Source organism: Asterias amurensis, chromosome 13 (genome assembly GCF_032118995.1).
Source record: "Asterias amurensis chromosome 13, ASM3211899v1".
Taxonomy (NCBI): domain Eukaryota; kingdom Metazoa; phylum Echinodermata; class Asteroidea; order Forcipulatida; family Asteriidae; genus Asterias; species Asterias amurensis.
In genome coordinates, this window is record NC_092660.1 from 2,652,246 (window position 1) to 2,679,804 (window position 27,559).

Sequence of the window (27,559 nt, forward strand, 5' to 3'; positions counted from 1 at the left end):
AACCAACAATTGTTTTTCATCCCAACAGGTTTGTTACTTTATTTGTATGTTGTGACACACCGAGTGAGAACACTGATCTTTGACAATTAATTACCAAACGTGTCCAGTGCCTTTAAGCGTAATGGCTTTGATTTCAATGTTGTTGAGTGAAAGATTGCCAATGACAGCAGAGGCAACTAATTAATTCTTGGGATTTTAAGCCGTGTTGATACTAGCTGTACAGCTTGACAAACATTTCCACGTATTGTTTCATTGTCGAACGAGAGTTATGTATATTTCCGGCTCAATTACCTCTTGGGCACGAGGTCGCCATGTGATCGATAAGCGAAAGGAGATTGATTGTAAGGGCGTATCCGAAGTACCGGCTACAGCTAACGCCTGAACGTCTGACGTCACACTTCGAGGCTCGTGAATAACGCCAGTGTGTTTTAACCTTTGACCTTATTAGTTTCACAGTAAATTTTTTGCATTTTGTCTATCTCGCGTAACCTTTTGACAATTGTATCACTGTATCCAATGGAATCACTGGATCTGGCGGCAGGGACCTGTCTTTCAGGGGCCCAGTCTACTACATCTACGGCTTCGGGTAGATTTCCGTGTCATCATGCGTTCAAGTACATAGGTTATAACAGTACCCTAGCAACAGCCGTAGCCGTGGCTGTGTTGCATGGGTTGATGACAGGATGCGCAAAGATGGTCGGGTAGTCTCGGTGCAAGGCGTTGGTTATTACCATTCGACTACCATGGGTGTGTTCGATTAGCTTCCCTGGGTCTACCCCGCGGTGCTCACTCAAGCGGTTGAGCCCCTGGCAAGATCACTCATCTCTCTCGTAGTGACGTCATGCACCTGGGGCCAGCCCCCAAGTGACCTACTCCACAAGCAGGGCACTGGGGGATGACCTGGGTGAGCCCCTGGAATGACGTCAAAACTATTCGAACGCACCGGGGGCAGACCGGGTCGACCAAGGTAGGCTAAACGAACGCACCCCATGTTTAGTCCGGTGTTGATCGCTGTCAACTATGTCTGATACGAGAACACATTGAGCAAGGACTAACATTTTCGCATTCAATTGCTGTGCCATCAATAAGCATACACCCCCTCCCTTCAACCTCCTCCACAACCACCCATAGATGCCGAGTTAATCGACCATTGTCCATTGTAATTGTTCCCACTCATTACATTGGCAAGACGAAGAAAATAAACAATAGAAGACCTAGCCGCAATCGATCGGTCATTGCCCGAGACGTTATTAGGCATAACTGGCCGGCGTAGTTTTTGTATGATAATGCCCGAGGTGCGTTCCATACGTTGGTACAAATGGCGTGTTCATTACAGGTGTGGGTTAACAATTACAATGCATAACAGTTTTGAAGGTAGATAGCCTTGTTTATTATAATTGACTAGGAAAATTTAATAAAACATATATTATATACTGTATTTCCTGCTTCTTTCTGGATCCTTCCCTTAATCCCTTTCCCTTCTCTTTTTCTATAAATGGATATGTATTTGTTTGTACTTGTTTTGGCCTCTCAAGAAGGTCCGGTTTGGATCGAAAGCTAAGGCCACCTACCCTATTCATTATATATATACTTTATTTTGTATGTTTCCTTTTTATGCACAATGTGTTGAGAATACGCGACACAAACTTTCGTACAGGCCCGGTTTTTTTTTTGGGTTTTTTTTTTTTTTTGGGGGGGGGGTACATACTTTTTTCCTTTTTTTTTAAGAAGCAGGCATTTCCCGAGTCAATTTGTCCTTATAGAGGGGAAAAAACCAGCAATGACCTCGCGTGTTTCAAGGTATCTCCCAAAAGGCAAGAATCTTACAAGATTGATAGCAATGTAGATGAAAGTCACTTAATACGGGTGAGATTTCCAAGCTTTGCGGCTCTATCAATGCGCAAGGCTGATGGACTCGATGCTCTGCAAAGGGGCTCTGGGGGACAGGAGGCCGAGTGGACACGGGTCACTGTGGCTCCCTTTTAGGACATGCCGAATGGACACGATTGCATCTACGCGCTATTGGTTATCACTCAAAATAGCTTTTAGCACAAAAACTGACTTGGTAATGAGCAATGGTGAGCTCTTGATAGAAAAAAAACTTTGTGATAAACGACTCCCTCTGAAGTAACGTATTTTTTGAGAAAGAGGTAATTTCTCTCCCAAATAATAAAATACTTCAGCTGAAGCCTTTATTCATATGCAACTGAAAGCACACACCATTATGCAACAATGTGGTTTTTTTACTTGCATTATTCTTTTGCGAAAATTCGATGAAAAATTGAGCCCTAATTTTCAAACGACGTTTGTTATTAATTATTTTGTTATGCATTATGTTGAGATACACCAAGTGAGAATTATGGTCTCTGACACTACCGCAGGTTTCCATGCCTTTAATGTAATATAATCACAGTTTTAAATTGGGTCTAAGTCTCTCACAGAGAGGGGTAATTATAATGTCATTTCCTTGCATCGGGTTGACAAGTGTGCGAGGAAACTGAAAGCATCGAAATCCGAAGTCACATTTCGGTAATTCCAAGCGCTTTGCAATTTTTCCTATGGTTCAAAAGGGAACGATCAGTCAAAGATGCAAGGATGAATTTAAGCTCTCATTCCCCTTGGACTAAACCCATATATATGTCGTTTCACATCGGTAAATTCCAAAGACCAGCCAGTATACGAACATGCATAAAATAACAAATCTTTGAAAACATTTACTCCATAGGTCATCGAAGTTGCAAGAAAATAATGCAAGAAAAAACACCCATGTTGCACTTTAATTTGTGTGCTTTCAGCTGCCCAAACCTTAAAGGGCTGGAGGGAACAAGACCTGGCACTTTGTGTACACAATCCGAACATTCAAAACAGCTCTGCTTTGCGCATTTGCGCCGTGATAAGAATATGTGCGTTACAGAATAAAACATATAATATCCTTGCACTTTTTACGATCCGAAAAAAAAGCAAAACAAGTTTGACATCTCGGGTTTTCCACGTACAGGACTAGCTATTTTGAAGAAGAAAAAAAACCTCTAATTTGTTCTTTATGCACAATCAAAAACTCACTCTCCGTAACACCCAAATATAGAAACAGATAACAAAACACATCTGAACAAACAACCGAAATTTATTGATTTCCTTTCAAAATAAAGTATTCAAAGATCTGAATAAAATACAATTTAGCTGTGTCCACTCTATAAAAGCTGTTCAGGTAAATCTCTTTCCCAGCACCAACACCCAAAAAGGTATAAAACTTTTATATTTTATACGTTTCATTTAAATCTTACAAGGCCTAGCCAAAAATAACAATAGAATAACATTTCTCATCATATTATCTGAAACTATCTTAAAATTCTGTCCGACCAAACACCGCGTTTATTGCAAAATAACAATATAGCACGACCACCGGTTCTTTTTAGACACGAAAAGGGGAAATTCACACCGTGTTACCGCATACCTCACCAATAGCTATACCGACATGCAAATTCAAAATCTTTTCGATTCCTTAATATAACATGTATCAATTAAAAAAAAAAATTATACCGACAGAGCTAGATATTTATATAGGATGAACCTTTGATATAGGAGCAAAAAAGGGCATGTTGTTTGGTTCTATTCGGCAATATATTCGGAACAATCGAACCGGACGTACGTAAAACGGAAAAGCTCATCCGCGCAGGAGTACAACCAACGGAATGCACTTTTGAGAATAAAGGGCCAGAATAGAGTCTAATCTCACAGGATTCAAACAATATATTTCAGAGGGAAAGCAGTTATTAAATTCTGACTACTTATAGAGCATGCTTATACTTAGTGGAATTGGTCCTTTGTCAACGCTTTAGGATTTTATGCGTTGCTCGTAATTGCCTATCCGATCAGTGGTTTTTTTTACAGTGTCCACAAAATATAACCCGCAAGTTTATTTGCCAACTTGCCTAAAACTTAATAACATTATGCGTAATTACAATAGAAACAATAGGCTGTAAACGTTATACCCATAGGACCTCATAAATCATTCCTGTACCACAAAACAAATCACGAAAAAATGGGGAAAAAGACAAAATATTTACCACTGGATACTGTAATCTACCGAAATCTGTTTTTACGTTACATAAACCAATTTCTTAAACACCTGGGTTCCATTGTTTTAAAAATGTGCGCATTATACAGCAGACCGGAGTTATACAAATGGTAGAGTTGTAAAAATAAATCTTAGATACTCTTTTTAATATTTTATAATATTGTAACTGAATAAGCCTCGTTATGTTATCATAGGGCTAGAACCTACTGTTCACTCCTGAGTTCTGTATACAAAAAAATCCACAGGCAAATCACTTGGGTGGGATTCGAACACGGGAAAGTACGGAGTGTACTGCTTTATACACATCGATGTGTAACGTTAAAAACAGGTCTTATTGGTTATCCCTGATGCAAAACTAACATCCAGTGTTAGCAGCGTGATGAGTGCATTCGGGTTGACGTTAGTTGTCAGTGAATGACGGCAGTTATCGGTGAATGGCGGTAAGTATCGTTGAAAAGACGACCAAAGGGAGACTTTTGGGACGTTTGGTGGCAGCAGACTTACCAGGTAATATCCATTGTTCTCGGTAATGTGCGCATGCTCAGAACTACGTAAACAATGGAAATTTACTTGGTAAGTCTGCTGCCACCTAGCGTTCCAAAGTCTCCTATTGTTGAAGGCACCACTGGCACAGCATGTTTTGGCAGTCATTAGTTGTGGTTGATGAACGATAAAAATACATCCCACAGCAAGATGAAGACGTTGACATAGATTACGCGTAGGTTGGGCGGAACAAAAAAGAAATTTACAGCCTGGACAGGAGGCCACACGCAGATGTCCACCTAAAAACGAAAATAAACAATTAGGCACTTGAATCGGGGGAGTTCTTCTTCTTCAAGGTCACGGAGTCTCTAACAAGATGGGGTAAACAAAATATTGAAAAAGAGAAACATTATTACAAAATAACATTTCTTTAGAGCGAAATGAGTTATTTCATTACCGAAATACCACTCAGGCCTTGCTCAAAGCTTTTTGTTAAGTAGCCAACCAGTAACTTGCCCCAAGAACTGTTAGTAGTCCTGATTTTAAGTGTATACATTTTCCATTAATTTACAGTGTTTTGTTTGCTTGATTGGTTTAGTCGACATAATAATTCGCGAGAGTGTTTTTATTATCACAATCAGTGTTTACATATTAAAACGGAATCACATGAACAATTCATCGTTGTTTTCATCAGGCGCGATCTTGGTTTGACAAGATTGATAGTTATGCACATAAGACAACAATAAAATTATCTTTGTAAGAAAATTATTACTTAACAGGAGGCGTTTATGAGATGTATGGAGCTCTAGAAGTGCCATCCGACTTAAATTTATATTTGCATCCTATGAAATATGTTACTGCAGGATGCTGACATCATAAACGTAAGATGACGACATCATGAGATGATTTATCTATGAATCCGTGACAACATCCTAAAGTATTTGATGTCATTTTCCAGGATAAAGTTTATCCAAGGATGTTGACATCCGTAACGTACAATGTCAACTTCACGAAATAAGGGCTTCAGGTCTTAAATCTTTCAGAATTCGGGTGAGATATTACCTCTTTCTCAAAAAGTATGCTACTTCAGGGGAAGCCAATGCTCACATTCTATTAACAGCTCTCCCATTGCAAGTTTTTATGCTATAAATTATTTCGAGTACAACTACCAATAGTACCCAGTGTTTTTTTTTAAAGGCCCTCACTAGATATGTCCTTAGAGATGTTATTACCTCAGTCGTGAAGACGCCATCCTACTTACAGAATGCTTTCATGTAAAAAATATATATCTGGAAGACAACATCCAACATAAGAGAGTCGTATTCCCGAATCAAATTATCTTTATGCTTCTTAAATGAATATGGTTTTCCCCTGAGAACGTATTCATTAAACTGGCACGATGGCTTTTTAAAAGGGCGACCACGATAAGTACGCCAAGAGATCGTCGCCTGAGATCGATTGAATAAATTGACCGCCCAGCGAAGCAGCCATGCAGCTATAACTAACTCTGACTGACATATAGCGAGGAGGCAAGTTATAATATTATATCCTTGCTTGATTTCAGACATTTGCGGGTTACGAATGACATCTTAATCGAAAATAAAAGAGCATGGTTTTGTTGATTAATACGACAACAGAATGCCGCGATGTGATCGTTCACGCACGGCCGCATACCAGACACAGCGGGGGGGGGGGGGGGGGGGGAGTACAAAATAGATTGTTTCCTCGTATACCAAGCTGTATCTCTTAATTCTTGCTGAATGTATCAGTAACTAAAAGGCAGTGAACACTATTGGTAATTAATCAAAATAATTGTTAGCATAAAAACCTACTTGGTAAAGAACAATGGAGAGATGTTGGTAGTATAAAACATTGTGGGAAATGGCCCCTCTAAAGTAACGTAGTTTTTGAGAAAGAGGTAACTTCTCACTCAAAATTTATACTTCAGGTCTGAAGTATTTTTAGGCGTCTGAAAGCACACACAACTGTGAGCATTCCATAATATGGCCGTTTACAATGGTTGGGCACTTCGACCCGCCTTGATGCACATCTCGGCACGTTTTGCGTACAATTTCCTGATACTTGTAGGGTGCCCTTGGTCAAGGAGAAAGTGCCTTAGTGCCCTTGCCTTTCCAAAAATGAAGCATACAGGCCGGGGTGCTTTTTATAGAAAGTAAGTCTACGGCTTTAATATTTGGATCAATTGCCACAGGTTTCCTTCCGTTTAAGTATATCACTTTCAAGTTAAACGACGAATAGTAGGTCACTGTTTCATCAGCACCAAATTAACCTTCTCATAATTTAATTTTAGAAATTCAATTTCACCGGACGTCCTTACTGCTCTGTTTTATTTCTAGGTCATATATGTGACTGTATAACACAGATATAGAACCTATGCATGTCGAATGAAGCATTCAGATGTAAGAACTGCTTTTAAAAAAAACCTCACAATCACAGAGTTATATAAACCGTTTTGGTCATCCCACTATACATCACAATCAAAAGAATGTAACCACGGATTTTGAAACCTTTTATTAATCAAGTTTTTAGCAATGACATGAATCCCTATCCACTGTGAATGAAGATGTATGTAATATAATTTACATGTAGAAGTTTCAGCTTCATTAGTCGTCAAGTTTTTGATTAAAAAGAGGAAAATCACAGAGCAATGTTACAGAGAGAGTCGCGTTAATCCGTTGTACGTGCTTTAAAATAAATCAATCTCGCCTGGACGGAACAAAAATTCGTGACATTGTTTAACTCATTTCTTAAAAACTACGGCACCTCAGCAAGTAATACTTTACGGGAAATCTTTATCATTTCTTCAAACCTTGTAAGTTTAATGTAAATCTGTGGACATTGTGTTTTGTGTCCTACAAAAAGTACCCAAAACCTTTTAGAGCTTTTGGGAACAGTATCCTCAGTGCTTGATAAGTAGATAAACGAGCCCATCCTTATTTAGAAAAAAAAGTACAGAATTTGAAAAAAAACTGACTAAAATGTCTCATCGCTGTGCTTTAATAAAAAAAAACTTGGCATCGCAGGTTTAAACCGTTTGGTCATGCCGCCAATGTCACAATCAAATAATGTATTAATACATCCTTTTGAGTGACAGACAGTCGACCGTTTATTATATTACAATCAGGAGTGCCTTCCTCCATGTTACAATACAGGCGGAAGATACGAAATTGATTTTTCTCAAATCATTGGTCCCTGCTTTGCCTGTTCCCTTTGATTTTGTTTCCTTGCTGCTTGTGAGCCATAAAAACATAGCATGGCTGCCACAAAATCGAAGTTCTGCCAGAGTTTTAATTTTGAATGCAAGTTTCACAACCGTTTTTAATGACTTTTGCAAGTTATTTTTAAACCTACTACAATTAAAGAATTCTTTTTATATAACTGAATGTATTGTGTAAAGCCAGATGGCTCGATTTAATACATAAAGCAGTTATACAAAAAAATAATTAAAAAAAACATAAAAATAAAAAATAAAAATCATCTTAAGATGTTTCAATATCGCCAATCCCATAGTGATTTGTATTGTGACATCACACTTTGCTTAGTAATAAAAATTGATACACAGTTAAGATCGATCTTCACTCTTATCGGTTTCTGACGATTAAAGTAGACAGATAGACAGACAGACAAACAAACAAACAAACAAACAAACAAACACACAAACAACGGCACACGCCCGTTGCGTCAGTTAGACAGAATGAACTACGGGAGTTGTTCACCAAGACGTGAGTTTTTGTTTTTTTCAGTGCTCTGTATCTTGTGATTTTCTATTGCCATTTTGGGCGTAGTGCTGCATTATGCAGCGCTTCGTAAAACAAAAGTAAAAACTAATCTCCCTGCTGACTCAAAGAACTAACCATAAGCATGATCGCCATGAACATCAATACTATTATTACAATAGTTGGTATCTATTATTAAACTCAATATATTCACTGCAAATTGATGATCGTCTCAAATTTTCTTTGGCATTTTGTTTTACAAATTTGACTTGTCATATTTTGTAACGAATTGAACCTGCATGCAAAGCTTTACAAAAACAATTTTAAAGTGACGTAAAACATGACCACTCAAAACATCAAAAGTATAGTTACAATATTTAGTTTCAATTATTATCATTTTAATATCTTCACTGTAAATTGATGATCGTTTCGTATTTTCTTTGGCAACTTGTTTTCCAAGTTTGACTTTTCGAGGTATGAAACGAATAACCTGTGCTGCTGCATGCAGAGCTGTATAATTTATTAAACAAATGTATAGTAAAATCTATTCTAATAATTCATCAAAGTAAAACATGATCACTCAAAACCTTAAAAGTTATAAATTCAATATCTTCATTGGAAATATTTATGATCGTCCAGTATTGTCTTTGGCAACTTGTTTACAAATTTGACTTTTCAAAGTATAAGAAACGCATAACCTTTACACTTACACTAATTCTGAAGACTGTTGATAATAATATACAAAGTATGATACATGAAACGCTATAGTAGTGCACTCAGATAGTTTATAGTTCGCTAATGGATTTCACTTCAAATAAAATATTCGACTATTGTAAAGGCAATTGACACATTGGGTAATTGTCAAAGACCTATATTTTCAATTAGTGTTCCCCCATCATATGCATAAAATAACAAACCTGAAAATTTTGCTCCATTGGTCATCGAAGCAAGTTGCAAACAAAAATGAAAAGATACAACCTTTTTTTAAACCAATTTGTGTGCTTTCATGTATCTGAGAAAACTTCAGGCTTGAAGTATTGCTCGGAGAAATTACATCTTTCCCAAAAACACTATGTTACTTCAGAGGGAGCCGTTTCTCACAATGTTTTATCAACAGCTCTCAATTGCTCGTGACCAAGTAAAGTTTTTATGCTAACAACTATTATGAGTATTTACCAATAGTGTCCAGTGCCCTTATATGGTCACAAACTGACAACTGGTCAGAAAAGATTACAGATGTCTGGGCCTTTAATACCAAGATTTGGGTCACTGCTAATTGCTGTGACATGGGATTGGTTTACATAATTAGAGTGTACCAAAAGATAAAGTGAGTTTATTTCAGTTAAAGGAACACGTTGCCTTGGATCGGTCGAGTTGGTCTTTGAAAAGCGTTTTGTAACCGTTTGTTATAAAATGCATAATGGTTAGAAAGATGTTGTACAAGTAGAATACAATGATCTACACAAGTATGCCTCGAAATTGCGTGGTTTTCTGTTTACCTCGTCCAATAACACGGTCGGCCATTTATGGGAGTCAAAATTTTGACTCCCATAAATGGCCGACAGTGATAGTTCGCGACGTAAAAAGAAAACCGTGAAATTTTGAGTGATACTTGTGTGGATCATTATATTCTACTTTTAAAACATCTTTCTAACTATATGCATTTCATAACAAACGGGTTCAAAAGCTTTTTGTAGTCCAACTCGTCCGATCCAAGGCAACGTGTTCCTTTAATAGTTTGGTACAAATTCTTGATTTCCAGGTCACAATAGATATAGTTCCGTAGTGCAAGATACATGTTTCGGAACAATTCAAACGGGTAGTTTTTAACAATGTTCAACTCCTCGGTGCTCTTTATCCTGTAAAATTTGTTATGACCTGACTTCTTTGTTGTTGAGTAACTACCGACGTGACCCTACATTTAAGGGCACTGGACAATGCTGGCTTTTACTTACAATAATTGTTTGCATAGAAACTTATTTGGTAACAAGCAATGGAGAGCTGTTGATTATAAAACGTTGCGAGAAACGGCTCCCTCTGAAGTTACATAGTTTTCAAGAAAGAAGTAATTTTCCACTTAATTATTTTAATTTGATTTTGAGACCTCGAAATTAGATTTTCAGGTCCCGAAATCAATCATCTGAAAGCACACAACTTCGTCTGTCAAGGGTGTTTTTTTCTGTCGATATTATCTCGCAACTTCGACAACCAATTGAGTTTAAAATTTCCCAGATTTTTTATTGTGTGCATATGTTGAGATACACCAAGTGAGAAGACTGGTCTTTGACAATTACCAATAGTGTCCAGTGTCTTAAAAAATCACATTGCATGATTATCAATGCTAACCATGGGGGGGGGGGGGTTGTATTATTTAGAAAGCTATCCATGCTTACTTTTTTAAATTAAAAAAAAAACTACATGCGAAACTTTCTTCTAAAGCAATTTTCAAAACGCGTTTTTTTTTTTTATAATCTCTTATATGATTATTTGTAACAAATTGTGATTTAAAAAGAATTCACCCCTTTGTGATGATATTTTTATTCAGGTTTTTGTGGCATGATTGTTTTTGTTTTACTTCAGAATTGAATTCATTTAGGTACACCTTTAAATCTCAACACCCATACAAAATAACTAGCGTAAACTACATACATTAAAGCCATATTATAACAATCACTACCTGCTCAACTGGGCCCAAAATCACAGAGCTGCTTAAACCATACCGGCCATACCATTAATAGGGAGCTTTCGATTTGGGAGGGCGGGCGTGCAGGACGGAACAGAACGAAGCGGTCCGGTGTGGAGGTCTCGAAGCTCCAGCGTACTCAGAGCTCCACATAACCAAATACCGTAGTATTATGTCAAGCCGTGCCTGCGCACACCAAGCGAAAGTAGTAGATTTGAGAGCCGTGCCGAGTACACTCTCGTAGTAGACTTGTGGACAAGTCGTTTATGGTCCCACGCGGTGAGATAGGCGAGTTGCAGCGGTGCTCTCCGCGCGCGAACTGCTGGTTGCGCTGCCCGACTCCAGGCAGCTCGCAGTAGTCGCGCAACCAGCAGTTCGCTGCAACTCGACTAACTCACCATGTGGGACCATAAACGACTTGTCCACAAGTCTACTCTCGTAGCTGTCATGGCGGCGCTCATATCGTGTGGTGAACAAGTGGGGCGTATGCAACAGTATTGTGATAAAAGTAATCGAGTAGTAAAGTATTTGAGGAGCGGGAATTACAAAGAAGGTTCTTCTGAAAAGGGTTTTGGGTTGCCCCTCGAAAAAGCTCTCTTACGATAACAAAACAGGTCTCGAAGATTTATTTGTGCCAGTAGGGGGAGGGGTACGGGGGCAGTCAGCACAGTATGCATGCAGAGCACCGGAGACTCATGCCCACAACGACAGCATGCAACGTCATCCCGGAGAGCTTGGCACGCCAGAGATCTGAGACCGTGATTACTGCGTGCCGAAATCCCCAGTGACATCACCCGGAGCTCTGTTTCACCCCAAAACAGTTCTCAAACTCTGGAGGACGGTTACATGTTCAGTTTCGCGCATGCGCTAATCGATTTTTCTGCACCACCACCATCCCCTCCCTCCTCACGTCCCGAATCGACAGCTCCCTAATGCACCCAATGCTAGCCCGGAAAGTATGGTACTTTCTGTGACCATGGATTTATAGTTCCATGATGTGATAAGTAGTTGTACAAGACAATAGGGCTTCACTGTACAGTTGTAATACTAAAGACTGGCAGTCGACTGGGGACTATTGAAACGCTTGGTGGCAGCAGACTTACCAGGTAAATTAAAAGTTATCGGTAATGTGCGCGTGCTCGGAACAATGGAAATTACCTTGTAAGTCTGCTGCCACCTAGCGTTTAAAGTTCCCACATTTAATCCAATAAATGCAAAGCGTTACTTCAAGAAACCCAGGTAGCACAGCACTCACGTAAATAAAATAATGTTAAGGATACCTATATACAACATGGGCGATTTTCACAAAAGTATTCAATAGGGAAAATATAATCAAATATCATCTACCAAACAACCCTGCGCTTAAGTGTGTCTAGCTTTAAAATAAACATGTACATACAGTTCAAAGAAATCTCCCGTTTTTTTGTTATACTATAAAGTCTACAGAATGTCTGCTCACAAACACGAATGGTTTTTGTTTTTATTTAAACTTAACACATTTCATCAGCAGAGACGATCAAATATTGGCTCATGAAAGTGGCACGATTGTGGATCTTTGTGTTTATGTAATTGCATCACTTCCAAAGACTCCAGGTCACAGTTTAATATCAAAGTCTCAGTCTCCTGACGAAGACTACAGCAAACTAGTCAAAACGCTGAGAACAATTTAAGAACTCACTCCGCATTAGTGCAGTTATAAACAATGATCCTTTAAACTAAAGTAGTGGTCCCAAGCCGATTCTCTGTACCTTCCGCCCAGATACATGTAGTAGTTAAAAAGCAGGACAGTTCTTTTCAGAACTGAAAAGTCTCCCGAACAATCCGATAAATCTACTCTGCGGTAGTAGAATAAAGCAAGACAGTTCTCTAAGAACAAACTCTACCTGGCAAGTAGATACACACACAGTGTTACCGCAAACCAAATACATTTTGAAACCTCACCATGCAATCCTCAAATTATATACATGTATTAAATAATTTTCGCTATCACGTGACTTAACGGACTTAATAGCGGAACGACTTGTCCACAAGTCTAGTATTTTGTTTGTTTTTGTTGCTAACGGTTGGTTTGCTTGATGGCACCGGTCAGCAGTCCAGTGGCTTGGGCTACAACAATTAAATGAATCGAGCGAAGATTGCCAAATTTTCAAGTGGTTTTAAATTCATACATTGTATAATTGTAGTCACTTTCGTTTGATTGACCCACTTTCACAGATTGTATGCCACGTATGAGTATATCACACACCCCTGTTCACAAGAGATTGTTTGTTGATCTTCTTTGTTTTGAGACATTGCATGGCGAGGTGTCAATGTGCATGTATTTTTGGTTTGCGGTTACACCATTATTTACTTTTCTGTGGAGATGTTTGTTCTTTGGGAACCAGGTCTTGCTTTTTATTCTAATAAACCACGGAGTTGATTTCGAAATTCCGAAGATAACTTAGATCTAAAAAAGAACTGTCCTGCTTATTAACTACTATCTTGGTGGAAGGTATGAAATCAGCCAGGACTAATACTTTTGCTTAGTGGATCGAGGGAAGGGGACTTCTCGTTATTAACGTCACTGCCGCGGAGTTAGTTCTTAAATCGGCCACAACGGTTCGATATAATGCTTGCCAGTTTGCTGTTGTATGTACAGATTGAATTGCAGCAACAAAGTAACATCAAAAGAAAACTACAATAGTCATTAAGTCAATGCGATTGTGTAATGAATAATTTGTATCGCCCCCCTTCACAGTTGACTTGTCAACATTGATGATGACATTTTGTAGCCTCAATATGTACTTTCTTTCATTGTGATGATACATGCTACCATTAACTAATGCCTTATAGCAATTAATCAGTTACGAGCATTTGTAGCCAGGTAAAAAAGGCTTCAAGAACTAATCACCATAAAAATTACCAAGAGCCGTTAATGAGAGACACCTATTGTTCAGTTACGAGCATTTGTAGCCAGGTAAAAAAGGCTTCAAGAACTAATCACCATAAAAATTACCAAGAGCCGTTAATGAGAGACACCTATTGTTCCGTAGTGAAGTATCACATTCAAAGTTATTCAATGACAATATTTACGATAACTTTACATGCAGTGTAGGCCAGGGCCTATACAATACATAATAAGCCTCTAAGTGTGTGTCTCTTAAAATTTGAACCATGATTCTAATCATTTACTGCAAGAGTCTGTCGGGGACTGTTGAGGGCTAATGGCAATTGGGAGAAATTTAAACGCTAGGTGGCAGCAGAATTACCAGGTAAATTGTCATTTTTTAATAGTTCTGAGCATGTGCAGTACATTACTGAGAAAAATGGATTACCGGGTAAGTCTGCTGCCACCTAGAGTCCCGAAAGTCCTCAACAACATCAACAATTTATGAGTAACTATCCAAATTTTTATTTGTAAAGGTAAACAAATATTGTCCACTGTCATGCCATATGAAAGTGCCCGACTTGGAAGCATTTTCGAAACTATGGTTCAGCCTAACAGGCTCTGTCTTATGCTCCGCCAGTCATTTTGAAAAGGTACACAATTGGCACTTGGTTCAAACAGGTAGACGGAGCCTAAGCCAGGAGCCCACAAGCCTAAGCCGTGATTTTAAAAACATGCATAACGTCATAAACTTACAACTGTTTGAGTATAGACCTGGGCCCTTTTCTTAAGTTCAACTTTGACTCAAGCCTGGCTCCAGCTTGGGCTCCGGTGGGCTCCAATTTGGCTCCGGTTGGGCCCCCTCGTCAATTTTGGAGCATAGTGTATCTTGCATGGAGTTTCCAAAATCAAACAGAGCTCAGAACCGAGGACGGAGCCCCGAATCGGGAACGAAGCTCGAAACCGAGGACAAAGCCCGGAACCAAGGACAGAGCTTGGAACCGAGGACTGGGCCCAGAATAGAGAACAAAGCCCAGAACCCAAGACGGAGCACAGAAACGAGAACGGAGCCTGGAATCGAGGACGGAGCCTGGAATCGACAACGGAGCCCCGAACCATAGACGGAGCCTAAGATGAGCTTTGAAAAACAAACCCTAGACTTGTTTAAAGGTCTCAAGATTAACCTAATTGTGGTTATCAAACCATCCATTAACACGTTGCTAAGTAAAATTTTGTTTAGCACCGTGTAAATCTGAGATCTGGGATAACATTCCTATAGCTGCTAACATTTACAGTATTGTAGTTTACAATCAAACAAAGAGGATAATTTATACAATAAAAAAGTTTTGTAATCTAATCATATTAAAAACAAATTGATTTAACACAAGTAAAACATATACCTGGTTCACACTTAACGTGAAAGCAAAGCGCATTGTCTTGACGCAAGCAGTACAGCTGTGTTCCTATGTGACACAAGAAAGTTCCCTTCCAACTACCTTACACCACGTAGCTCTCAAAACCAACAGAGAAAGAATGGGAACCTTTGGGACGCTAGGTGGCAGCAGACTTACCATGTCCATAGACCTTTTCAAAAATACCAATTGCACAAGCGCTAAACTGTTGAGTGAGGTGCATGCAGGACCCAATTTCATGGCTCTGCTTTCCGCCGAATTCTGCGCTTACAATCACCATTCTCCGCTTATGTGCCAGCGCCGAATTTCTATGCTTGCTGTGTAAGCATTGAATGCATGGAGTTCCCTGCTTCCCTAAGCGCCGATTCTTTGCTTACGGTAGGCAGAGCCATGTAATTAGGCCCTGGTGTTGATCAGCATGCACCTCGTGCAATGCCTAACGCGCGTGTACAAAGTATTTACGATAAGGTCTATTGTTCTCAGTAAAGTACGCATGCTCAGAACTTCATGTACAAAGAAACTTTACCCAATGAGCCTGCTGCCACCTAGCGTTCTAAAATTTCCCATTCAGTGCTACATATTGTAGGTCAATTTGGATTTCACTTATGGCATTTTCAGGTTGTTTTGTGTTTGTTTGTGTGGTTTTTTTTTTCTGTGGGGGGGGGGGGGGGGTTGCGCCAATAATTTTTACAAAGTCTCACTAGAGCATGAATATGTACTGTGGGCTTGTGAATCTAATGTTCTTACTACAATTCAGTTTATACCAGTGTCCGGGACAGGCTCTCTGAGTGAAAAAATGTGATTCCCTTTTACTTTTCAGTTTTGGGCGTAGGGCCGTGTTCGAATTGACTGCCATCGCACGAGCTGCGAACAGATCGCTGAAAACACCTATTGCCCTATGATGCGGTGGAAGCCATGAGCCAAAGCCTAAAAATTGTAATTCCGACACGATTTTAATCCTCAACTAGAGTAAATTGGTTGTGTGTTCTCTATTATTCCAAATAAGTTGAATACCTTTTTGCACACAGATCCATTACTCACAAACACTATATAAAAATACCAAATCCCTTCTATATAAAGTCATTATAATAACTATTTTTTCCATTTACATGTTTGAATTGAAACCTAAGCCATTGCCAACGTCATTGTTCTTTGAATGTGTGAATGACGAATGATAAGAACGTATCCCACACCAGAGTAACGCAGTTGACATAGACCACCCTGAGATGCGTGGGCACAAAGGCAAAGTTGATTGCTTGACATGCCGGCCAAAAACACCAATCGATCTGCAGTATGGGGGAAGGGGAGGTGAAGGGGGAGGGGGTAGTGGGGGGGTCAACGAAGAACAGGTGCAACGGGAAGGCGGTAGCAACAGAGAGGCGAAGAGAAAGGGGAATTGGAAGAAGTGTAGAGAGTTAAAGTAAAATGAATAACAATCGGGAAAGAGGGTGGGAATAACAGTTGAGGGGGAAACAAAGAGTTTTGGGCAGGGAGGAAAATGGGAAGGGAGGAAAATGAAAATGCGGAATGGTGGTTAGTAAAAATCAGTTTAATCAATTCAATAACAATAAATTGAGGAAAAAACGAACAACAGCAGCAGCAGCAGCAACAACAACAGCAGAAGCAGCAGCAACAACAACAACAAAACAAAAACAATAACAACATCAACATCACAACAACAACAACAACACAACACAACAACAACAACAACAACCACAGAAAGGTCACACAGTGAACATTGAACATTATGGATGGCAAGACAGTATTGAAAGCAGGAAAACAGAACCAGCAAATTATAAAATGTACAAGTGGTACAGAGAAGGTGCAGAAAGCATTATAAAAAGCAGTGTGTAACAAAATGTACATCGATGGAATTTAAGGAAATGAAGACAGGAAGGAAAGACAAAACATGCAAGTAATTGTTAGAGAGCAAGGTTAGTTCAATTAACACCAGTTGAAATTGAGACAGTGATGGAAGAAAGACGGGAACGGTTTGGGGGAAAGGGGAGGTTTTTATGGAGATAGAGAAACAAGGGTAGGAGACGAAAGAAAGAAAGAAAGAAAAAAAGATGTTAAGGAAATTGAAGATGACGTTAGTTTAACATGACGCGTGTTAGAAATCGCATTTGATGTGATGTAGTTATTTGATATTGGCAGAATAGCAAATTCAAAGACATGAATTTGTGGATGTAAGAAATTGGGAAACAAATAATAAGTATGTATGAATAATAACATAATGTACATAATTTGTATTAATTCCATGATAATGTAATGTACAATTGTGTGTTTTTGGTGGACATGTTTTACCTTTTAGTATTGAGCAAACTGGTCAAGTTAACTGGTTTATATAGATTGTTCTATAAACAGTAAACACACTCTAAAAGAAGTGGTGTATATTCCAAAGATTCATAAACCCAGGTCGCAACACCCATCATCGGGCTAATACGACCCTCTGATGCATCAAACTGACCCAGAACAATACAACAACCCGTTTCTAAAACACGTTTCTGAACACATTTTTTCATAAAGTCTGAGTAAAAAATTTTTATAACACAACCGGATTCAGGGTCTTAAGGGGCCTGGCCCATTTCTGGGTCAGTATGGCTTGGAATCCAAGTCAAAGTGACCACATTATGAGTCCAACTGATGTGGAATCCAATTTCTAATCCAAATTTTTAATTGGTTCCCAAGAAACGGAATCCAGAACCCGGGTCAGTTCTGACTCGGAGTGTCTTCAAAGTGACCTGGAGTGTTTTTAAAGTGTCTTGCCCCAGACTCAGGTTGACCCATTCCAGCGTTAGCACGACCCTCTTGATCAAACAGACCCAGAATGTGAGTCAAACAACAATATTTTTGACCCAAATACCTAATACACTGTAATTGTTTATCTAGATATTTTGAATCGTTTGACATACATGTAACAAGCTGATCTTCTGACTCGTTAATACATGTAGTGTAGAGGCTTTTTCATCTAAGCTCCAATACGTGCCAGAAGCCCAGTTCCAAACTGTGTTAGGCCTAGTACACATTTTTCTAAACGCCCTCTTTTGAATCATCCTACTTCACCCCATGCTACAAGACCGTTTTGAATATGACGTCACAGTTGAAATATTTGCCCTACAAGATGGCATCTGCGAGCATGTGCGTGTTTGTGCGCCTTGTGCCTTAGAAGTCAACAAACCTGGAATGCTGCGTGCTGCGTGTTTCTTGGATGTACGCGTGTAGACGCGCATAAGGTTTGACCAACAAGATGGCGACTTTCCTAACAAAAAAGGGGTTATTCAATACGGTCTATTCACCAATTTGAACAGGGTCAATTTGAACCCGCGTCCATAACTCAAATTGATTAGACAGCCAATAATTCCTAGCAATTCCTTACAACCTTGCCATTTCTAAACAATGCGGCTAAAAGAACTGCTCCCGATTTCCCCCAATATAAAAAGCCCTAACTCTACCAGAAAGAACACTCAATAATTTAAGTGACAACCACTTTCTTTTGCCAGCAAAAAAAAAGGCAATAAAACTAAATGGACAATTTGAGGGCCGTACAAAAATTGTGGAATAATTCAATCAATGGCTCTAGGTGGCTCTGTGGATCTACGTAAATTTCTTTAGTGCTATAGAACAGAGTCCATTGGAGTGTCCACACTTGTTTAATTTAGGGCGCTAAAAAAGAAAAACTAAATTCAATTGCTAAATCAAACAATCAATTAATCAAAAGTATTTAATACATGTAGGTGGGTGGCGTGGGCGTATTCACGGGCCTGGAATTTAACCACTGAAAGGGCAAGACTGTTTTCATTTTGCAAGGAAATTTTAGTTTGAAATACTTAAAGCCTATGGGAACCCGTAAGTCATTTCTTGCTTAGCAAAGGAATATGCTCAAGCATGATTTTCTGGTCAGCTTGAAGTTGGGCACAGGAGACAGGAATGCACACAGTTATTTACAAAGTGATTTACAAATATGCATAATTAACAAAAATTATGGTTACAAAGTCAGAAGAAAATATTACTAATTTCAAAAAAAAAAAAGGGTATTTTGAGGATTGTCTATGGAATTATATGAAAGTGTTTGTAGGCCTAATTTTGTTAGCTTTGAAACAGCATCTTCTGTCAAAATTTGCTCAATAAAATGAAGACACAAGGGTACGTACACTGTAGCAACTGATCAGATATTACAGAAACTACAAATGAGCTGATAACGCTACAAGTAGTACAAGCAACATCTCCATTCTCCAGCTCCCCCCCCCCCCCCGCCGCTCCCCACACCCACGATTATTACCTTTATGATTACAATAGACATAGACTCATTTTGTTGGTTTGATCATAACAAGGAATACAAGGACGCAATTAAAAATACCAGAAAGTCCACTATTGTTGTTGCGCTTTTCATGTTGATAGAAAATTACACAAAGGGACAAACCAAGATGACAAGATTCATTAACTAAATCACATGTAATGGACTTTCAAACTTATTGTTCACCATTATAGTGTAAATAAATTACCAAGGGCCTCCAATGTTAAATTGAAGTTTTGTGATGCACTCATTTTTCTAAAAGAAGTCTTTTAATATAAAAAGTGAGAATACATGTAGGGTTAAAGGTCTTTTACCTAAAGTTAAAACCAATATGTTTTGGAACCGCTCGATTAATTTAATTTATGCAGTTGTACAATCAAATTAACATGTGTGAACATTTCATTTAAAAAAAGTCTCATCGTTTTTGAGATATCGCCAAAAATCGAGTATGTCCATACATGAATAATAATCACTATATATATATTGTGCAATCTGAAATGCGTTACCAGATTCGAAATTTCAGGGATAAAAAGCGGTATCTTTTTCCAGTACTTCGAAGTGAAATGTTTTTCAAAATGCATTCAATATATCAAAGTCTTTTATAGTGCACATTTACATGTATCTACCAAAAAGGTACTCAAGGCGCCGAGTATAAACAATCTTTCAGAAAGATAGGTTATTGCAGTGATGGATTCTGAGACCCAATTATATTTATAAGGGTTTAACAAGGTGCTACGGCGCATTCAGCAGACACAGCCAACACTGGGGCAAACCCCTTCTCTTTTTTCGATAAGCGCACTGGGTTCTTCTATGCGTTACACAACACATGGGACCAATGGCTTTACGTCCCATCACCAGAGTTTGAATACGATGCTCTTAAATGCTTGGCCACGACATTTCCATTAAACCATCCAAAGCTACTTGTTCTTCTGTCATTAATTTTCAGAGTAATTAATTACCAAACGTATACAGACCTCTTTAAAACTAAAAATATTTTTTTATTTGATACACTCTCAGAGCAAAATTTGAAACATGACGTGGTACATGTACATGTACCTGTGCATTTCATGGAATCAATATTTCAAGGGAAGTCATTCACCATTACCTTCTGTAAACCCTGTAAGTTATTTGTAAATCTGTGAACTTTAATTTTTTTTCTGTTCAGAAAGTGTCCAATGGCTTTTAAGGCTAGTGCTAACTTACATACATGTAGTAGGACTCGCATTAAGTCCTAATAGATAGCACGAGTAACTCGTCCTACCTCAGATAAGACTAGCCTTAACTCTTTGTATATTGTGAAATCCACTCCTGTACCTGTATATCAGGTATATCGAGGACCACTGCGGCGCGCCTAACACAAATCTTATCTTTAAAAATCTGATATTTGATTCAACTGCAAGCAACAGATCCTTAGCTCACGGCATTATGATGTTACAAAATCAACACTTCATACACTCCGATAAATCAAACAGGCGGCAACCTCAATTTAATGAGGTTTTTTGTTTCCCCATATTGCAGACACTGTTTGTCAAGTCAAGAGCCCATTCACAATTTGACTTCTTTGGAAATATGATCCGCTTATATTAACAGACTGGATTATTAATATTTGCTGTGAACTCGACCCGGCAGGCAACCATAACGGGGGCCAATTTCATGAAGCAGCTATTTATAAAGTCAGAAAATACTGCTCATAAATTTTCTCTGCTAATCAAAATTGAGTGGGGCACCAGTCACAACAATGTAAACTTAATGTATTTTTAGCTGGTAACCTATTTCTCTTAAAACAACAATTAACTGTGCTTAGCAAGTTTTTGTGCCTAGACAGGTTTTTATGAGATTGAGCCCCCTAGAGTTTTACAAAATGTAGGAAAAGGGGGCGTGTTCGATTTCAAACTTCGGTCAAGTAAAAAATGCCATTTTATTTATGAGAGACAATTCAATCTTCTGTAAAGCGAACTCAGTGAAGACATCGATAAAGGTTCAAGCACCCAGACACAACAAGACAACATCAGAAGTTAGCAAAGACCAGTACCCGCTGGCACCCAACCGAACATGATAAAAGAAACCTGTGAAAGTTTAAGCTCAACCGACCAATCCAAAACAACAAAGTATGTTTTCACTGTTTTCAAACATCGAGATTTGGAATCGAGATTAAAACTAAGTGGAAAACTCATTTCTCAAAAACTAAGCATCTCAAGTAAAAAAAATTTTAAGAGGAGATTTCCCCAATAAAAGCATCGGCGTATTGGAACCCCCTCCATACTCACAACTTATTATAGCACTGTTTCAGTATCATTATCATTGGTCATGTTTTCTCTTTTCCTGTAGTGTACTACCTGTAATATATTTTTGTCCATTCTGTTCTTACTGTGTGTACGGAAGTATACGTTACATTTACCACATGATCTGATGATATCATATGCAGGCTGGCACAAATTACAATACCACTCAGAACTACAGCTTAGATGACATTGAATGGTCAGACAGTAAAAGGGTTAATTGATTGCTGTGAGTGGCAGTGATCAAAGTGTTTGATAAGATCATGGTGAACAAGATGAGAGATCCGTTTGCTTTGGTGACAATGTCACACTTATCAAGGGCAAGCAAGTCTGCTGGCTACTTTCAGCACATGTTCCTAGATGCAATTATCTTTTCACTGTTCTTCGTGTTTTTCTAGAAATGTGTCCAACTTCGTACGATTCTTTGAACATTTAAAATTTTCAAAAACAAACCCCCTGTGGCCTAGAGAATCAGCAGTGTGTAGAAATAAACTTGCATATTTTGCTTTTCCTTTTTATCCATAACAGAGGCTTGCCTTAATATTGTTACAAGTATTTTTATAAATTTGTATTATCCATGTACCAAGTTACATGTATATTGGGTGTGTTCCCTGGGTCGACCCCGGTCTGCCCCCGGGGCGTCCAAATAGCTTTGACGTCATTCCAGGGGCTCACCCAGGTCAGCCCCCAGTGCCCTGCTTGTGGAGTGGGTCACTTGGGGGCTGGCCCCAGGTGCATGACGTCACTACGAGAGGGTGAGTGATCGTTCGTTTAGCTCTTGGTCAGGGGCTACTCGAGTGAGCACTGTGGGGTAGACCCAGGGAAGCTAGTCGAACGCACCCATAGTAAGGTGCAAGTTGGGGGGGGGGGGGGGCGATAGACATTATATATCAATAAACAACAAATGTAAAGGCAGCAAAATAGTTTCTGGTACTCACCATGTAAACAGTTAAAAATTTCTTCTTCAAAACGTTGACACTCTCTGCCCAGGTTTTTCCTTCCAGTAGACCCATACCTAACAAGAAACGTAAATCAGAATTCTCGGTTACAATACAATTCCATCTCTTAGAGGAATACACACAAAAATGACAAAAGTTCACAAATAAATGTCATCACTCAACTAATTATTTCCATGGCTGCATGTTTTTTGACACGGCCCTCAGCAAAGATACTGAAACAACAGGGGAACCCCATCCCACCCCCCCCCCCCCCCCTCAGCACAAAAGGTAAAGCCAAAATTGTTGACTCCCATAAATAGCCGGCCGTGTTTGTTCCCAAAGCAAAAGGAAAACCACGAATTTCCGAGGCAAATTTGTGTGGATCATTGTATTCTACTTTAAAACATCTTTCCAACCATGCATTTTATAACAAACGGTTACAAACGCTTTTTATACTGCCATCTCGTCCGATCCAAGGCAAGGTGTCCCTCGAAGTATTGACAGATGAGACCCATGACTGTTTACTCTAGATGCACATACATAATATGTGTATCCATGCCATTGAAATGTATCACCACATTGTTATTTTCTCATTTAAATTGACACACTTCTAAGGCCATTTCTGATTACCCAGCTGCAGCTACAGCTGGGAATAGCGTCTACTTCAACATGACAGCCAGGAATTTAGCCATAGCCGTATGTAGCCGCTAATTTGAACCCAGCCTAAATGTAGTGAGGCTCACATTGAATATCAACAAGGGACCATTCCATGTGTGCAGAAATCAGTTTTGGATCATTGCTGATAGCTTACAAGGGATGTAGTCAATAGAGGGCTCACTTCACTTTGAAAACTGCTCTTTTTTTGCTCTCCATCAATATAACTTTAGCACCGATAGCTTGCTGAACAAGTGTTTCTTTTCTACAAATAGAGCACCAGATTATAATTTTTTTTATGTGGAACTACTGCTCAGAACTCCTACATGTACCATGGAGTCGGAATCTGAACTTTGAAAGATAAAACTACATCAATCCCAGATCAACCAAGAACTAAGCTAAGCCATGTCCTACAAATTGGATCAGGCGTTTTAATTAAAAAAGAAAAAAAAAAAATGATTCACTGATGTACAGATAATTAGTTAAGAAATAATGAAAATTCCCCGCTAACGTGTGAAATAGGCTTGACTTAAGTGCAAAATTCTCTGCTTTCATAGGTGCCCATTCTATGCTTACGTTAAGCAGAGCCCTTGAAATTAGGCCTCAGTTTCTCCTTGTCGTTGTTACTCACCCACAAAAAATATTGACGTCATAACAGGTGAAGCAATGATTTCATCTAGAAGGATTTTCTTGGCGATAGTTCTTCCTTTGATGCCCGGCAGAAACCTATCCAGTCCTAGATACCAGTAGTGATTCAACGGCCCTAAAAGAATTCCTATCGTTAGCATCCGACCTGTCAACAAAACACCACAAGCATAAGTCTGTTGATACTTCGGAATATTCACAACATCGCTACCAATATTAAAGACACTGGACCCGATTGATAAATTGTCAAAGACCAGTCTTCTCACTTGGTGTATCTCAATACATGCATAAAATAACAAACCTGTGAAAATTTTGCTCCATTGGTCATCAAAGTTGCAAACAAAATTGAAAAAAATACAACCTTTTTTAAACCAATTTGTGTACTTTCATGTGTCTGAGAAAACTTCAGGCCTGAAGTTTTGCTAGGAAAAAATTACCTCTTTCCCCAAAAACTATGTTACTTCAGAGGGAGCCGTTTCTCACAATGTTTCATACTATATCAACAGCTCTCCATTGCTCGTTACCAAATAAGGATTTATGCTAAAAATTATGTTGAGTAATAACCAATAGTGTCCAGTGACTTTATAGGGTCAGAAATTGACAATTGGTCAGAAAAGATTACAGATGTCTTGGCCTTTAATACCAAGATTTGGGTCACTGCTATAAAAAACCACCCTATTTTTTGAGAAAGAAATCAATTCTCACTAAAATATTTGTATGAAATTGAGACCTCAGCTGAGGTCTCGAATTCACAGCATTCACAGCATCTGAAAATGAAAGCACACGGTTTGTGCGATAACGATCAAGATACTTTTTTGTTCTACAATAAAATCCATTAATTAATTCTCTCCCAACTTCAACAACCAACTGAGTTCAAATTTTCACAGGTCTGTTATTATGCATACTGTTAACATACACCAAGTGAGAAGACTGGTCTTTGACAATTTATCAATAGTGTCCGGGACACTAGAAATTTGACACTATTGCCATGACATGCTATATAGTAATAGTAGTATGACTGATAATGTCGGCTGTATTCCTTTTTTCAAAATTTTGACATTATCGGTTTACACTATTTAGGATGACCGATATTATACTTAACGATAAATGTCCAAATTTTGATGAAAGGAATACAGCGCGCCAATTACTGGGTCTATATGTCCAAGGTACTCCTAGAACTATTTCGGTTTCGTCCAGCTGACCTCCCGTAACCTCATAGGTTTATATCTCTCACACGTTATACGACCCATGGTTCAATGAATTTTGGCATCAGGAATCTCTCTTTTTTTTTTTTTTTTTATCTCGCCAAAAATAGGCTCTATGTGTCCTTTGATGTATCAATGTGTAATCTTTCGACCAGAGAATCCACTCCACAGTCTCAAAAATTGTTAAAAATGATAAATTCTTACCGTAATTTCAGATTCCCTATCTACTGTACGTGTTACTCCTCTGCCAACAATAATTGAAAATTACCCGACCTCGATTTGCGAAAATGCGTCACGAGAGGGCGGGTACGATCCGTGATTTGTGTACAAAACATACACGGAACCACGAAGCTCGCACAGGGTACCAGTATGTACACTTTTTGCACGCAGCCGTTTACATACTGGTACCCTGTGCGAGCTTCGTGGTTCCATGTATGTTTTGTACACAAATCACGGATCGTACCCACCCTCTCGTGACGCATTTTCGCAAAACGAGGTCGGGTAATTTTCAATTATTGTTGGCAGAGGAGTAACACGTACAGTAGATAGGGAATCTGAAATTACGGTAAGAATTTATCATTTTTAACAGTTTTTGAGATTGTGGAGTGGATTCTCTGGTCGAAAGATTACACATTGACACATCAAAGGACACATAGAGCCTAATTTTGGCGAGATAAAAAAAAAAAAAAAAAAGAGAGATTCCCGATGCCAAAATTCATTGAACCATGGGTCGTATAACGCGTGAGAGATATAAACCTATGAGGTTACGGGAGACGATAGCCGGACGAAACCGAAATAGTTCTAGGAGTATGTCCAAGGGTGCCTTTAAAACCTTCAGAAAGTAACTGTATGTTATGCACTACTACGTGAAACGACTGAATCTTGACTTGACTAGAATGAATTGATGGAGTGTTAGCCCCACTTGTCTTGTGTTGCCAAGGCTAGCTGAATCAGCTAGACTTGGCCACACACGTAAAATGGAGTGCCTGACTTTTTGAGTTGACTACTGCCACGGCACAGTGTCAGTCCCACTCGTTCCCTTTACCTGTTCGAGTCCAGTTAAAAGCAGGTACCGGAGTGCCAACATTGTCACTTCCTATATGGTCGACAGTCCCAGTGGCCGAGGCAGCATTCACTTTTAATAAAACGTTCTTTCTGGCGATTCTCCGCTCGTTGCACTGTTGCAACACGTCACCGAGGGACAGAAGCAAGCCGCTGGAAACAGTGTTCGTGACGAGCAGATATTTCGGTGAAAACATCCGCCTCGTAAAGTGGCGAATTATACCAATCATACTGACCGCTCTTTGAATGTCCAAAGATTGCAAAGAAAGTCATTGAGGATGCCTTTAGTTTGAACAAATCAATGAAATTACAGCATTCATTTTTGCGCCAGGTTAGAACTTCAGTTACTTATCGAGTTCGGTTGGTCATGCATGCCGCTTGTCAATATAGGTATTGGTGTCTTTTCAGCACAGTATTAAATACGTTCATAATGGGATAGGAGCCCGACTAAAATTTCTCAGCATGAACGTTGAGGGCCTTGTGTTCCGTGGATCGTGTGTAAAGCACGGGAGGTAGGCAAGGTCCTGAGAGTGGGTGCGTGCCTATAAATTAAAGCAAATTAGCACACACATCACCTTGGATACAGTCTACATCTCGGTTCTTGTAATATAGACCCCATCTGTATCAGCCAACAAGTGTTATTCCTCGTAATAAAGACAATTTCACACACTGTTCGCCCCCAATGGGTAGGCCTAGTTTTCAAACTCTAAAAATTCCCAGCCCCGCCCACTAGCCAACCCGCCCCAATCACAGGAGATCTAAACTATGCACAACATGTCTGGTTCCGTATAAAAGGCTGCCCATTTTATTAAAGAATTGCCAAAAAATTGTCATCCTCCCCTCACAAAATTTATAAACAAAATAAAACGCTATTCATTTTGGTTTTACCCATGAACACGTGTGTGTTAGCATGCACTGTATACTCAGTAGGCCCCCTCTCCTACTTTCCCGAGTTCTGTGACAAACGGGCGTTACTACCATGGGATTCAAACCCACGACCTTGGAAATTCTAGAGCAGCATACCAACTAAACCACCGATTGCCCACTAGCTAGAGGCAGTTCGAATCCTTTGTTTCAGAAGGTACTGAAAACAGTGGGTTCGTATCCCATTACACGGGACACGGGAAACTTGTGCTGAGTGGTATACAATGCTAACACACATCGGTGTGTGGGTAAAAACCAAAATGAATATTCTTTATCCCCGATGCAAATTTAACATC

The 27,559-nt window shown here is 39.1% G+C and overlaps 1 protein-coding gene across 2 annotated transcripts; it reads right to left on the bottom strand.

The window, feature by feature from the left end:
* Positions 1-3,106: 3,106 nt before the first annotated feature.
* On the bottom strand, positions 3,107-26,703 carry LOC139945724 (mpv17-like protein 2). 2 transcript variants are annotated; one of them, XM_071943092.1, is made up of 4 exons: positions 26,323-26,703; positions 24,059-24,220; positions 22,774-22,850; positions 3,107-4,860 (listed from the first exon to the last, which is right to left on the bottom strand). In XM_071943092.1, the coding sequence occupies exons 1-4, from the start codon at positions 26,567-26,569 to the stop codon at positions 4,729-4,731; spliced, it is 618 nt and encodes a 205-aa protein (XP_071799193.1). In that variant the 5' UTR covers positions 26,570-26,703; the 3' UTR covers positions 3,107-4,728. The 2 variants fall into 2 exon arrangements, with proteins under 2 accessions (XP_071799193.1, XP_071799192.1); XM_071943091.1 differs by lacking the exon at positions 3,107-4,860 and adding an exon at positions 15,926-16,545.
* Between the last annotated feature and the right edge of the window lie 856 nt (positions 26,704-27,559).

Coding starts and splice junctions, on each gene's coding strand:
- LOC139945724 (XM_071943091.1), bottom strand. CDS start 26,569: ATGATTGGTATAATTCGCCACTTTACGAGGCGGATGTTTTCACCGAAA. Junction 24,221..26,322: donor TTTTAACTGGACTCGAACAG/GTAAAGGGAACG, acceptor TTTTGTTGACAG/GTCGGATGCTAACGATAGGA. Junction 22,851..24,058: donor GACGTCAATATTTTTTGTGG/GTGAGTAACAAC, acceptor GTTTCTTGTTAG/GTATGGGTCTACTGGAAGGA.